The sequence below is a fragment of the Elaeis guineensis genome, chromosome 2 (assembly GCF_000442705.2).
Source record: "Elaeis guineensis isolate ETL-2024a chromosome 2, EG11, whole genome shotgun sequence".
NCBI lineage: Eukaryota > Viridiplantae > Streptophyta > Magnoliopsida > Arecales > Arecaceae > Elaeis > Elaeis guineensis.
In genome coordinates, this window is record NC_025994.2 from 127,087,276 (window position 1) to 127,100,497 (window position 13,222).

Sequence of the window (13,222 nt, forward strand, 5' to 3'; positions counted from 1 at the left end):
CTCGAGATACAATAATTCTTTTTTTTTTTTTTGTTTCCTGAAATATTCTTTAATCATGTTCCAAAGTGATATTTCAATTCCCTGGAACTGTGTCTCTCCATTTCCATTCTTCTATAATGACAAATCCGCTTCTCAAGTTGGATTATATTGTGTTTTTTCAGCTTTGAAGATTTTTATTACTCTGCAGTTAGTGCCAATTTCACATGTATTTTAGATGGAAGGCGTTATAGTTAGCTAGTTCATAGAAGAGCCTGTACCTTCGCCTGTACCTTTAAATTATCTTTATCAATGCTGACATTTGGGAGTATGAATTAAAGAATGTTGTCCCACTTAAAACTGGTGCTTGTTTTTCACAGGTACAAAATTGTTAACTCATGTACTGGATCTTTGTGCCAAGCAGAACATATCTGAGATCTACTTGCATGTGCAAACAAACAATGATGATGCAATTGCCTTCTATAACAAGTTTGAGTTTGAAATCACAGATACGATACAGAATTATTATACCAACATCACTCCATCTGATTGCCATGTTCTTAGTCAGGTTATTGCTCAAAATCATCGAAAGAAATGAGTGTCCTCTCGTGTTTGTTTTGTAAAAGACTCACATGGTCAAGAGGCCTAACAATTTGGCTTTGAGGATCAGGTAATTGAAATGATATGCAAATCAAGTTACTGTTTCTGCACAATGGCATGATGGTGATCTTTTTGTTTATAGGCAGCCATTGAGGTGCTAGTCCTTTATATCAAGTTGCTTTTACTATTTCCAAGCATTTCTGCTTGGGGCTACCGTCATTCTGATGAGGCAGATGGTAGTTTTTGAGATACCTTTTGAATGTGTTCATTGCAACAACCATTTCCATCTAGGCGAGGCTCATATTGATGTGAGCGGTGCTAATGTATATGGTACCATATATTTTTGTTTATCAAAATTGTATTCTGAGCCTCCATATTTTCGACTATTTTAGGCTCCGATCAGATGCCTCGCAGAGGCCCATAAGGGATACGTAATGGTTAAATCGATGGTTACATCTATTAGAATTGGTTTTCCATGCTGTTTTGCTGACAAATCTTGAGCATTTCTCTGTCACTAATTGCCTCATGTCAGATACTAACCTGGCAGCAAGCACGATGGTTTTCTTCACTTTGAGGGGGCTGTTGAGCTATTGTTTCATTCATGAGGCGGAGCAAACAACAAACCAAGCCTTTTTGCATACTTCACATTTCACAAAAAAAATTAAATTGAGAGAAAAAAATTCCTAAACATGAAGCTCTTTTCTCTTGGCAACAAGCTCCTACGGGAAGGTACTATTGTCTGATAAGTGCTAACAGTATTCTCAATCATTAAAATTAGAAATGCACATGAACACCCAAGAATGGCATGGGGATTATGTTGATTTTCAAGTTGGTGAGAACCAAGATGTATCACAGCCACAGGAGGCGTTAACCGCTACAATTGTGCGCAAACCTACGGTGTAAAAATCAGGAAATCGGAGGGTGTGCAAGGTTCACTTTCGTAACGCACGTCTGTAACCGGAAAAACCTGCGTATCAAAGTTTCATTTCAACGAGAGGATGGGAGGGATTTTAGAAAGAGTGGGATAAGAAAAAGAAAAATTTATATCTGATCATGTTCGGAGTCAGGAGCATACTAAGCGGGTTTTTTTTAATTAATAAATATCTTCTTGTGTTTTTACTAGTTTTGCAGATATTTCTCTACATTTAAAATTTAAACAATATCAATCCTGCATTTAACAGAACGTTACAATTTGTCCTTCCGGTGACCCAAGTTAGATCTGAAGCTCCCACCGGCACTTATGTGGTATTATTTTTATCGTAGATGGATTACGTGGTCGGTTTTATCTGTCTGATTTGGCCCTTTTCCAATTTGACGCTAAACTTTCGACCATTAACAAGTATTTCTTCATCTCTATCCCTCTCCCTGCTGTCCCTATCCCTCTCCCTACCTAGGTTTCAGACGGACTAGAGATGAGTTCGTCCTCATCGAGCACGTGGGAAAGAGAACCGTCTGCCATTAGTGCAACTCCAAAGACGTGCTGTTGCTGTCTTTTATCCATGGTGAAGACATTGTGGACATTTACGAATCTGAAAAGGAGGTTTTGGGCATGTCTTAATTATGAGATAAAAAAATTGATTTTTTTTAATGTTTTACTCGATTTGAGGATCGTGGACATCTACGAATCCGTATTGCAGTCGTGGTTGTTTTTTTCTCAGATTGGTAGAGATTGTAACTATTTTCAATGGTTAGATCCAGAGTGAGACGAGCATGCATTCAAGATTATCCATAAATTATAAAAAAGGATTGACAAGTTGGAGGCCGATAAGCAGGTCTTGCGAGCAAAGAATGAAAGTTTGGAATCTAAGGTATCCAACCTTGAAAAGTAGGTTGCTGATCTGAAAAGATAAACTAATATTTGGCAAAATAGGAACAGATGTAATATATTTGGTGTTTTTAGTTTTTTAATCATGTATTTCCTAATTTTTTTAGTCTATAGGCCTAATGTACCGTTTTGTCAAATATTTTTGCCATGATAGTGTATTTGTCTTCATGTAAGAGTTTGTAATCTGAAACAAGATTGTATTTGACATTATCTATCAATGTATCTCTGCCGGCATATTGATGTTTTAAATGGCACAAGATTATTTAAAGATAATATAAGATTTATAGGTTTACAGATTCACAGAAATCTGCTGTTAGGTTCTACAATGTGATAAGTTTTAATGCTCCTGGAACCTGCTGTTAGATTCTACAATGTGAATAAATAGTTAGGAAACATCACTGTATCAGCAATTATTATATCTACCTATTCTAAACTAAAGAATAGAACACATACAAATAACATATGCAAGGTCATAATTTTCTAGCAATCAGCAGCTTCTCTTTGAAACTTGCAAGGATGCAAGGATATATTTAATTCAACACATTCAGCTCTCTCTGAAACCTACTATTTTTTTTTCTGTTGAGATACATGTAAAGTCACTGCAAATAATTTTATAGCAATCAACAGTCTAGTACTCATTTCTTATTTCAATATCATTTACATTGTCCAAACGACAACCAGTTTGACAGACATTAATCAAAGAGACAAATTTATCATTAATCACCAACCAAAATCCAGTTACATTCAACAAAAATCCTACCTTCACTTTCAACAAATTGGACAATATACAAAATATATAAATCCACTTTCATATTCAACAAAATTAAAAAATATATAAAATTTAAAAATTTAACTTAAAAATATATCACTGTACCATAATACATTGATGGAACATAAAATTAATTAATTAATTTAATAAATATTAAAAAATATTTTGATTCTTCTTTTTACAGATTCAATTTCATATACGATCAGAAAGATGACTCTATTGAGTTGGCAAAAATAGTGCTGCCTAATCACTGATGAGAGCTTTAAATCTAATTTAGATCGTTGGGAGATTAAATTATAATATTTTATTAAATATAAGATTGATATTATTTAAATTTTAAATATTAAAAAATATTTATAAAATTAATAAAAATATAATGAATATTTATTGATTATTATTATTATTATTATTATTTTTCTCCCCAAGTTCGTTTGCTAGTCGGAAAAAGCCCGACCGCCATCAGTGAACTATTAATCTTTCCCCTCGAGTAATTTCTCCCCCGCCGCTCCCCACTCCACGGCAAGCCTTTTGCTCTTGCTCTTCCACGACCGGGCAGTAGCGGCGTCCTCTCACTTCGGCCGTTCACCACTGCTGGCCGCCGCCGAAGTTTACGAATCTTGTCTTCCAATCCAACCATTTCTTCGCACCTACCGTTCTTCTGCTCCCACTCCGGCATTTGTCGCCAAATTAGGTTTCTAACTTCTAATTCTCCCCTCTGTTCGAAATCTCGGCTCTCGTCCGTCTTCTTTCTTTCGCTCCTCCGTTCTCCTCAAATTTCCGGCTCCGCAAGAAACCCTGATCTCTTTCATATACGAGAACTACATCGGCAGCTGGACTTAGCTGGGTTTTGAGTATTTCTCCTCCGCTGATGCAGTGGTTCTCGAGAAGCCTTACCTAGGGTTTTGTCCATTCAAGATTAGAGTTTCTGTAACGCCATTTGATTTCCCGCCAAGTTTTCATTTTCAAATCATCTCCCACATTTCCCCGTCTCAGATATTCAAACTAGCTGTTAAAGGTAGGGTGCTGATTTTTGTCTCCAAGAAATTGTTATCTTCAAACGAGAAAACCCAGTTTTCTTGGATGCTGACTTTTGTGCTCTTTGGATGGTTGGGATATACCGACTAGTCCCCCTCACGCCGACTCATCGTCGGGCCTACATGACCAGCACCCGACTCTGCCGACCGACGGCTGCCGTCACCAACCGACCGAGTATACGTCGGTCGGGCAGACCTTTTTCGTTCTCGATCGAACGAACTATGAAGCCCGATGTCCGACTCCCACGACGCGCCCGACTGACTGTCGGAGGGTCCCCGGGTTTCCACCCGACGCCTCTCAACCAGCCGTCGACCTATAGTTGGTCGGCTCCTTTAAACGCCGTACGATTGCTGGAGGCTGTCAATCCTGACAACGGCATGCGGCACAGCCGCCTTGGGACATTATCCCACTTAAGGCATGGGTCAACCCTAGCGATTTGACAGCTCCACAGCGATTTGACAACCTCACGGTGGCTCTAACAGTCCTCGGCGATTTGATAATTCTTTCATTATCCGCACCATTAATGATGGCGCCATGCTGCGCTCTACTATAAATCGGGGAAGGCAACAGTGCCGAGGAGGTCCTTTTCGAAACCCTTGAACCCTTCCTCTCTAGCTCTCGCTTTCACCCTCTCCCGTTGAGCTCCTTGATTCTTTTCTACTGTTGTCTAGTCTCCTCTCTGACTTGACCGTCGGAGGGTCCCCACCGGAGTCACCTCCGGTCAGTGCGGACTTCTTTTGCAGGCGCTCGTTCCCGGCGACTAGGCGACGAGGGGATTGGCCGCAACAGGTTTTGGCGCGCCAGGTAGGAGGACGGTAGCGACAGGGATTACAACCCCCACGGAACTCGAAACATCTGTCAAGATGACAAGAACAAGAGCTCAGCGGTCGAGGGTCACTGGATCGGCGAGGCGCTCTTTCCGTTGGAAAGAGGCCTCTCCTCCACCCTTCATGGCGGAACCTAGCTCTCCGCACCCCACGGTGATCACAAAGGTACAGATCATGGCGATCGTGCGGCAGATGACCGTGTTGACGGACGCGGTCAAGAGCCTTCAACAACAACCAATCCGGTTGCCGTCCTCACCGGTGGAGCAACCGGCAGCACGTCCGATGCCCTCCAGGAGCAGCCGCCGACGCCCGCGTCGGTCTCCGTCGCCTCCTCGGGAGCACCTGCCACAGCGTTCCCACCGAGAGGAGGAGGGGCGACCGCGGCGTGACACCCATCGGTCTTGACGGCCATCTCCCTCCCAGCTGGAACGAGCGAGGAAGGAGAAGCGGCCGCGAACACCGTCCGCCTCCCTCTTGGATTCATCGGGAGACTCCACCCCTGGGGCCTCTCAGCACCGACGGATCGACGACTACGAACGCAGGTTCGAAGAAATCGATCGTCGGCTTGCCCAACTACAGGTGGACGGACAGAAGTCCTCAAACGACGTTGACTTCCAGACCATCCAACCTCTCTCCCGACTCATCCTCGACGAACCGATCCCCAGTCGGTTCAAGATGCCACACGTGGAGCTTACGACGGCTCCACCGACCCAGTTGACCACTTGGAGAGCTATAAGGCTCTCATGACGATCCAAGGGACGACCGATGCTCTTTTTTGCATTGGCTTCCCCGCCACATTTCGTAAAGCTGCCAGGGCCTGGTACTCCGGTCTTCGATCAGGAAGTGTCCACTCCTTTGGGCAGCTCGAGCACTCTTTTGTGGCCCACTTCAGCACCAGTCGGAAGCTGCCACGAACCTCGGACAGCCTTTTTTTTCTCAAACAGGAAGAAAATGAGACGCTCCGACACTTCGTGATGCGATTCAATGCGGCCACGCTTGAGGTCCGGGACCTCAACGAAGACATGGCCATTTCGACCATGAAGCGGGGGCTGAGGGCATCCCGATTCACATATTCCTTGGACAAGACCCTCCCTCGGACGTACGCCGAACTGCTGGAGTGCGCGTACAAGTACATGCACGCAGACGAAGGATCTTCCGACCGGTGCCTGACCGTGTCCAAGGGCCCAAAGGAGAAGCGAAGGAAGGATCGGGCCCCAGCCGTGCCTAGCAGGCCCCCGACCGACAGTCGGGTCTCACCCCCGCAACGGAACCAGAGGTCGCCTCGACGGCAGAGTCCAAGGCCGACGCACCCCAGGTATGACTCCTATACTCCTCTCTCTGCTCCTCGTGTGCAGATTTTGATGGAGATCGAAGGGGAGGAATATCTGCGACAGCCTCTGCCTCTGAAGGCAAAGGGCCTCGACCGGCGAAAGTACTATCGATTCCATCGGGGCTACGGCCACAATACCGAGCAATGCATCCAACTTAAGGATGAGATCGAAGCTCTCATACGCCAGAGATATCTCGGCAAATTTCGGAAGAGCCCGCCGACCCGGCCCGTCACCGACCGACGACCCCAGCCGACTGAAGAAGCAACGACTAACCAACCTACGGCCGGGGTCATCAATATGATTTCCAACGACTGGGTCCGGGGATGTCTGCTGGAGGGGAGCCAACAAAGAAGCTGCGCCCGGACAATGTAATTACTTTTACGGATGAAGATGTTCGGGGTATCCAAACTTCCTATGACGACATTGTTGTTGTCTCGGCAACAATAGCAAATTATGATGTAAAAAGAATTTTTGTAGATAATAGAAGTTCAACGAATGTTTTGTTTTACTCGACTTTCTCCCAGATGCGACTGTCGGCCGACCGACTCAAGAAAGTCTCTACGCCCCTGATAGGCTTCGCTGGAGATGCTGTCATGGTGGAAGGGGAAGTTACTTTGCCCGTGATAGCTGGAACCGAACCACGACAGAGCACAGTCCACTTGACCTTTGCGGTCGTCCAAGTGCCTTCGGCCTACAATGCCATACTAGGAAGACCCGGACTAAACGCCCTCAAGGCGATAGTCTCGACGTATCATCTGCTGGTTCGGTTTCCGACCAAAAACAGAGTCGGAAAGATGCGCGGGGATCAACAGCTCGCTCGGCGATGCTTCCATATCTCCGCTCAAAGCGACGAGTTGAAGGGCTCCCTGATGGTCGACAAGTTGGACCAACGGGAGGAGGAGGAACGAGGCGAACCGGCCGAACAGCTCGTTCCCATCTCGATAACGGAGAATCCCGAACGAAAGGTATGGGTCGGATCTCAATTACCAGACCCCGAGCGACGACAGTTGGTGGAGCTACTGAAGGCCCATGCCGACGTATTCACTTGGTCGGCAGTAGATATGTCGGGCATCCCCCCAGAGACAATGACACACCGACTCAACGTCAACCCAGCGATGAGGTCGGTGAGGTAGAAGAAGCGGTCTTTTGCTCTCAAGAGGCAGAGGGCCATCGATGAAGAAGTGGACAAGCTACTCGAGGCAGGCTTCATCAGAGAAACTATATACCCCGATTGGCTCGCCAACGTCGTCATGGTGAAAAAAGCCAACGAAAGTTGGAGGATCTGCATCGACTATACCGACCTAAATCGTGCCTGTCCAAAGGACAGCTTCTCGCTCCCAAAGATCGACCAGCTGGTAGACACGACATCCGGCCACCGACTGCTCAGCTTCATGGACGCTTTTGCCGGATACAATCAGATCCGAATGGCGCCTGAAGACGAGGAGCACACTGCCTTCATGATCGCAAAGGGCCTCTACTGCTACAGAGTAATGCCCTTCGGACTGAAGAACGTCGGAGCCACCTACCAGCGACTCATCAATAAGATCTTCAAAGATCAGATCGGGCGCAACATGGAAGTGTATGTGGACGACATGCTGGTAAAGAGTGCACAGACTACAGATCATGTTTGAGATCTCGAAGAAGCTTTCTGCACTCTATGACGACACCAAATGAAGCTGAATCTGACTAAGTGTACCTTCGGAGTGACTTCGGAAAAGTTCCTCGGGTTCCTCATTTCCCAATGTGGAATCGAGGCTAACCCTGAGAAAATAAAGGCAATCATCGACATGCGGCACCCAGACACCAAAAAGGAGGTCCAGCAGTTGAACGAAAAAATCATCGCCCTCAGTCGATTCATCTCTCGATCGGCTGAAAGATGCCTCCCATTCTTCAAAACCCTGAGGCAGGTGAAGGGCTTCACTTGGTCGGATGAGTGCCAACGGGCCTTCGAGGACCTGAAAAGGTACCTGGCTTCTCCGTCGTTGCTTGTGAAGCCGGAAGTCAGGGAGATGCTGTATCTCTATTTGGCCACCTCCCCCGAGGCGGTTAGCTCGGTGCTCGTCCGAGAGAACGAGAGCCGATTCATCAACCTATATACTATACCAGCAAAGTGCTCCACGATGCTGAAACTCGATACTCGAAGATGGAGAAGATGGTATTCGCCTTGACCGTGTCCGCACAACGACTCCGTCTGTACTTCCAAGCGCATACCATTGTGGTCCTCACCAACCAGCCCCTGAGGGTGATATTGCGCCGACCCGACACATCGGGATGACTGGCGAAATGGGCGATGAAGCTCAGCGAGTTTGACATACAGTACCGACCGTGACCCACCTTGAAGGCCCAGGTCTTGGCCAACTTTATTGCAGAGTGCCCGACAACCGACCAAGGGTCGGAAGCGGAAACTCCGGAGGAGCTACGATCTCCGAGCCCGACCCCAGGTCCACTTGGGTACTGCACATCGACGGAGCCTCAAATGCTCGGGGGAGCGGGGCCGGATTCCTGCTCACCAACTCGAAGAGGGTGGTCACTGAGTACGCCCTTCGATTCGACTTCAAAGCCTCCAACAATCAAGCCGAGTATGAAGCGCTCCTCGCCGGCTTGAGGATGGCGAAGGAGCTGGGGATCGACAGCCTCCAAGTCTTCTCCGATTCTCAGCTGATCGTGGGCCAGGTCAAGAGCGAATTCGAGGTGAGAGACCCGGCTATGGCAAAATATCTCCAGAAGGTGAAAGATCTTGTGGCACGCCTCGAATATTTCAAGATCTCCCATATCCCTAGGTCGGAGAACGCTCGGGCCGACGCACTCTTCAGGCTAGCGACTTCAGCTTACGATGCTTTGGGCCGGACGTTCGTGGAGAATCTCGAGTAGCCGAGCATCGACAAGGCCGAGGATGTGCTACAACTGACGGCCGAACCAAGCTAGATGGATCCGATTGTTCGGTACCTGACCGACGGAATTAGTCCTGAAGATCCCGCGGAGGCCAGACGGCTCCGATGGTCGGTCTCCCAATACGTTATAATGGATAGCCGACTCTACAAAAGGTCATTCTCCCTTCCCTTGCTCAGATGCTTGGGACCGACCGACGCGGACTACGTGCTCAGAGAAGTACACGAAGGGATCTGCGGAAATCACTTGGGGGCAAATCCTTGGCCTACAAAGTCCTACGGCAGGGTTACTACTGGCCCACCATGAGGAAGGATGCAGCTGAGTTGGTTCGGAAGTGTGAGTCATGCCAGAGGTACGCTAACGTACAATTCCGATCAGCCAGCCAAATCATCCTTATAGTCGCCCCGTGGCCCTTCGCCCAGTGGGGGGTCGACATACTCGGTCCCTTTCCTCCGACATCTGGCCAGAGGAAGTTCATAGTCGTCGCCATCGACTACTTCACTAAGTGGGTGGAAGCCGAGCCTCTGGCGCAAATCACTGAACAAAAGATGGAGGACTTCGTTCAGAAGTCCATCATCTTCAGGTTCGGATTGCCGCACACCATTATCACCGACAATGGACGACAATTCGACAATCAGGACTTCAGAAACTTCTGTGCAAGATTCTATATCACGCACCGACTGACCTCGATCGGGCACCCACAGTCCAACGGTGTTGTCGAGGTGACCAATCGGACCATACTGTATGGACTCAAAACCCGACTGAATAAAGCCAAAGGCCTCTGGGTCAAGGAGTTGAACTCCGTCCTGTGGGCGTACCGGATGACACCCCGTGTCCCGACCGGAGAATCACCTTTCAGCTTGGCCTATGAAACGGAAGCGATGATACCGTTTGAGATCGGGCTACCATTGACTAGAGTCAAGTAGTATCAAGAGCCAGACAACTCTGAGTGTCGGAGGGCCGACCTAGACCTTCTCCCCGAGCTTCGGAGTGAGGCTCAACTTCGCATGGCTTCTTACCGACAGAAAGTAGCCCGATATTACAACGCCAAGGTCAAACCAAAGTTTTTCAGGCCTGGAGACCTAGTCCTAAGAAAGGCAGAAGTCTCGAAGCCTCTAGACCAAGGGAAGTTAGCTCCGAACTGGAAAGGACCCTACAAGGTAGCAGACACCTACGGGTCGGGAGCTTACCGACTGGAGACTCTAGAAGGGAACCCCATTCCCCGGACCTGGAGTGCCGACAACCTAAAGTTGTACGACCAATGAACTTTGTATCCACTCACTCGGAATACAAATTCAGTTTCAAAACTTCAGGGTCTGGAATCTCGACTCTTCGATTGTGGGTCGAAGCTCGCCAAAAGTACGAGCCCCGACATCCCGACTTAAGCCTAACGTTCCACTGGGGACCGACGGCCTGATCGTCGATGATGCATCAGACGCTTAAAAGGATCGACATATCCATAACGATGGGAGTTACACTCCTTCTACAGTTAAAATACTCGGGCAAACGATCGGCTGACTTGCCGACTCGGCCCCGATCGAGAAAGGCAAAGCGCCAACACGACCGACGTCGCGTTCGTAACTCACCGACCAGATCACGACCGGTCGAAGGATATTCGGCTTACCACCGTTTATCACACGGCGTGACGTAAGTACCCGACCTAGATCTGGGTAATGAGAATTCGACTTGTCATCATTTTCCCGACTAAATGCATCGGACGCCATTCGACTGAACAAATACGTCGAGCGACATTCGATCATCGGATCCTACGGAACGATCCGGCCATCAAGTTATGCCCGAAGGTCGGTCGACCCTCGGCTCGACGGATGCGCCCGACTCACAACAAGCGTTTGACTTAAACTCTCGACCGTCGCATCGCACGACAATCGGGAGGCTGATCCAAAGTCGGAATTCGCTCTGCCTTTGCTGCGGCGTGCATTGCCGACTATCTCGGATCATCACCAGGGATCCTACCGAACATCCTAACTAGTCTATTAGGCTTGCGACTTATGTGTTCAAAAAGTATCCCACGACACATGAAAGAAAAGAGACATACAAAGGAGAAGAGTCCAAGTTGAAAAGACTTTGACTTAGATTTCATTAAAGTTCGGGCTAAGTTTACAAAACTAGGCCGAAGCCCGAATACAAGTATGATAAACAGAAGTAAAAAAAAAACAAAAGGCCGACTAGCCCTCGGAATCGGCTTCCTCCACCGGGTAAAGATTGGGGGCGGTCGGCGAATCCACTTGGGCTTCGGGGGTCAGAGCCACTTCGGGAGTCGGAGCTGCCCGACCTTTGGTGACTTGGTCCGCATCGGCTTCCACTACGGCGGAGTGACCACCTGACGATGGGTCAGCCATCTCCTCCGCAGCTGGGGCCTCCGACTCTGGTGGGATGATGCTGCCGAGGTTGAGCTCCGGGTATAAGCTCCGGACGGCTTCCCGAGCATCCTCGTACCCTACTCGATCGAGAGAAAGCCGCTCTCCAGAAGTTCCTCCCAGTACTCTTCGGAGTCGCGGAAGTCTTCTATAGCCCGACCCATGGCTTCCTTCGCCGACTCCGCTTCCGCTCTCGCGATGTCTGCGTCGGCCTGAGCGATGGACAGATTCTCTTCGACCTTAGCAAGGTTCCCGAGGCTTACTCAGAGTTGCTCGCGTTCAGCCTTGAGCTCCTTGGCGAAGCCGTCCCTCTCATGGCGCAGCCGACGGACGGTGCGGGACTTCCGCTTGGCGTCGTCCTGGGCTGACTGCAGCTCGGCCCCCGAAGCGGCCAAAGCGCCTGTAAGTCGGGAGATCTCCTCGGTGAGACGGGAGACCTCCCCCTCAAGTCGGGCTTCCCGATCGACCGACTGCTGTAGCTGGTCGACTAGTATGACCCTATCGGCTTCGACGGCCATGGCCTTGTCCTTTCAGGCCGTGCGCAGATCATCGAATCTTCGGTATCTGGCCTCCAGCTCAGATATATTATAAATCAGCTGCGAGAGACAAAATCGACCGTCAGAAGGCCGAACTTATGAGAAATGATAATGAAAACAAAGAAGAGGAAGACTTACCCGGATCATGGTCGGGTAGAACAAAGACAGCATGTCGGAGATCCGCTGATTCTTCATGGCCTCAATGTCGGTCGGGAGAAGGAGCGCCTGGCACAGCCTCCTGGCCAAGTCGTGGTTGGCCAGGCCCGACGCCCCTTCGGGAAGTCGGGAGTCGGTTGATGCTCCACCACCGACCGATCTCCTGTCGTCGCCGGACACCATTGGGGCATTCCCTCGGGCGGACATCCAGGCCCTGATTTCAGAAAAGGATGGCATGCTTGAGCCTGACCGGGTCTCTCCCGAAGGCGCGGCAGCAGCAGACGCGGGTTGCACGTCCTCGACCGATTCCTCGACCGCCCGCCCTTCGGACGAGGCTGCTCCCTCTATCGATGGTCTCTCGGACGGGACTTCGATAGGCACCGTCGGCGCCGACAGTGCAATGACGGGCTCCGCCTCCGCCGCAGCCAGCTCGCTCGGCGAAGCCACCTGAGGCCTCTTGGGAGGCCGCGATGGTCCGGCCCCTTGCTCCGGCCTTTTACGCGCAGCATGCTGCCGGACATCGACCGCTGTAAATCTCCCCCTCGGTGGCATATCTGCAAACAACGACAGATGATCAGCACCAAAAAAGAAAGGAAAGAAGGAAGAGCGAAGGAGAAGGGGAACGAACCTAAGCGCGGGATCGGGCTGAGACCGGCGTCGTATAGGGCCTGCTCGGTGACGAGCTCCCTCTGCTTCGACACCGAAATATCTTTCAGACGGTGGAAGTCTTCCCGATCCCCGGCCTCCACCCGGCTGTTCTCATTCGGTTGGGTGCGGGGGTCCCCCCAACGGGTAAGGAACCCCCAAGGAATAGAAGAGGAGACAAAGAAAAATTGGTTCTTCCATCCATGAATCGATGATGGAAGATCGGTGATGAAGGAAAGCCCCTTTCGAGGATTG

At 49.3% G+C, this 13,222-nt stretch overlaps 1 protein-coding gene across 2 annotated transcripts in view; it reads left to right on the forward strand.

The window, feature by feature from the left end:
- The window catches only part of LOC105042048 (uncharacterized), a 6,672-nt gene extending 5,660 nt beyond the window's left edge, over positions 1–1,012 (forward strand). The window contains exons 4-5 of one of the 2 annotated variants that reach the window (XR_002164696.3): positions 357–646; positions 719–1,012. Coding sequence is in view for 1 of the 2 variants with exons in the window: in XM_010919175.4 (XP_010917477.1) it covers positions 357–574 (218 nt within the window). In the remaining variant the exon portion in view is untranslated. Of the gene's footprint in view, positions 1–356; positions 690–718 lie in introns of those variants that run through there. The other variant, XM_010919175.4, reaches the window with a different exon arrangement.
- The last annotated feature ends 12,210 nt before the right edge of the window (positions 1,013–13,222 follow it).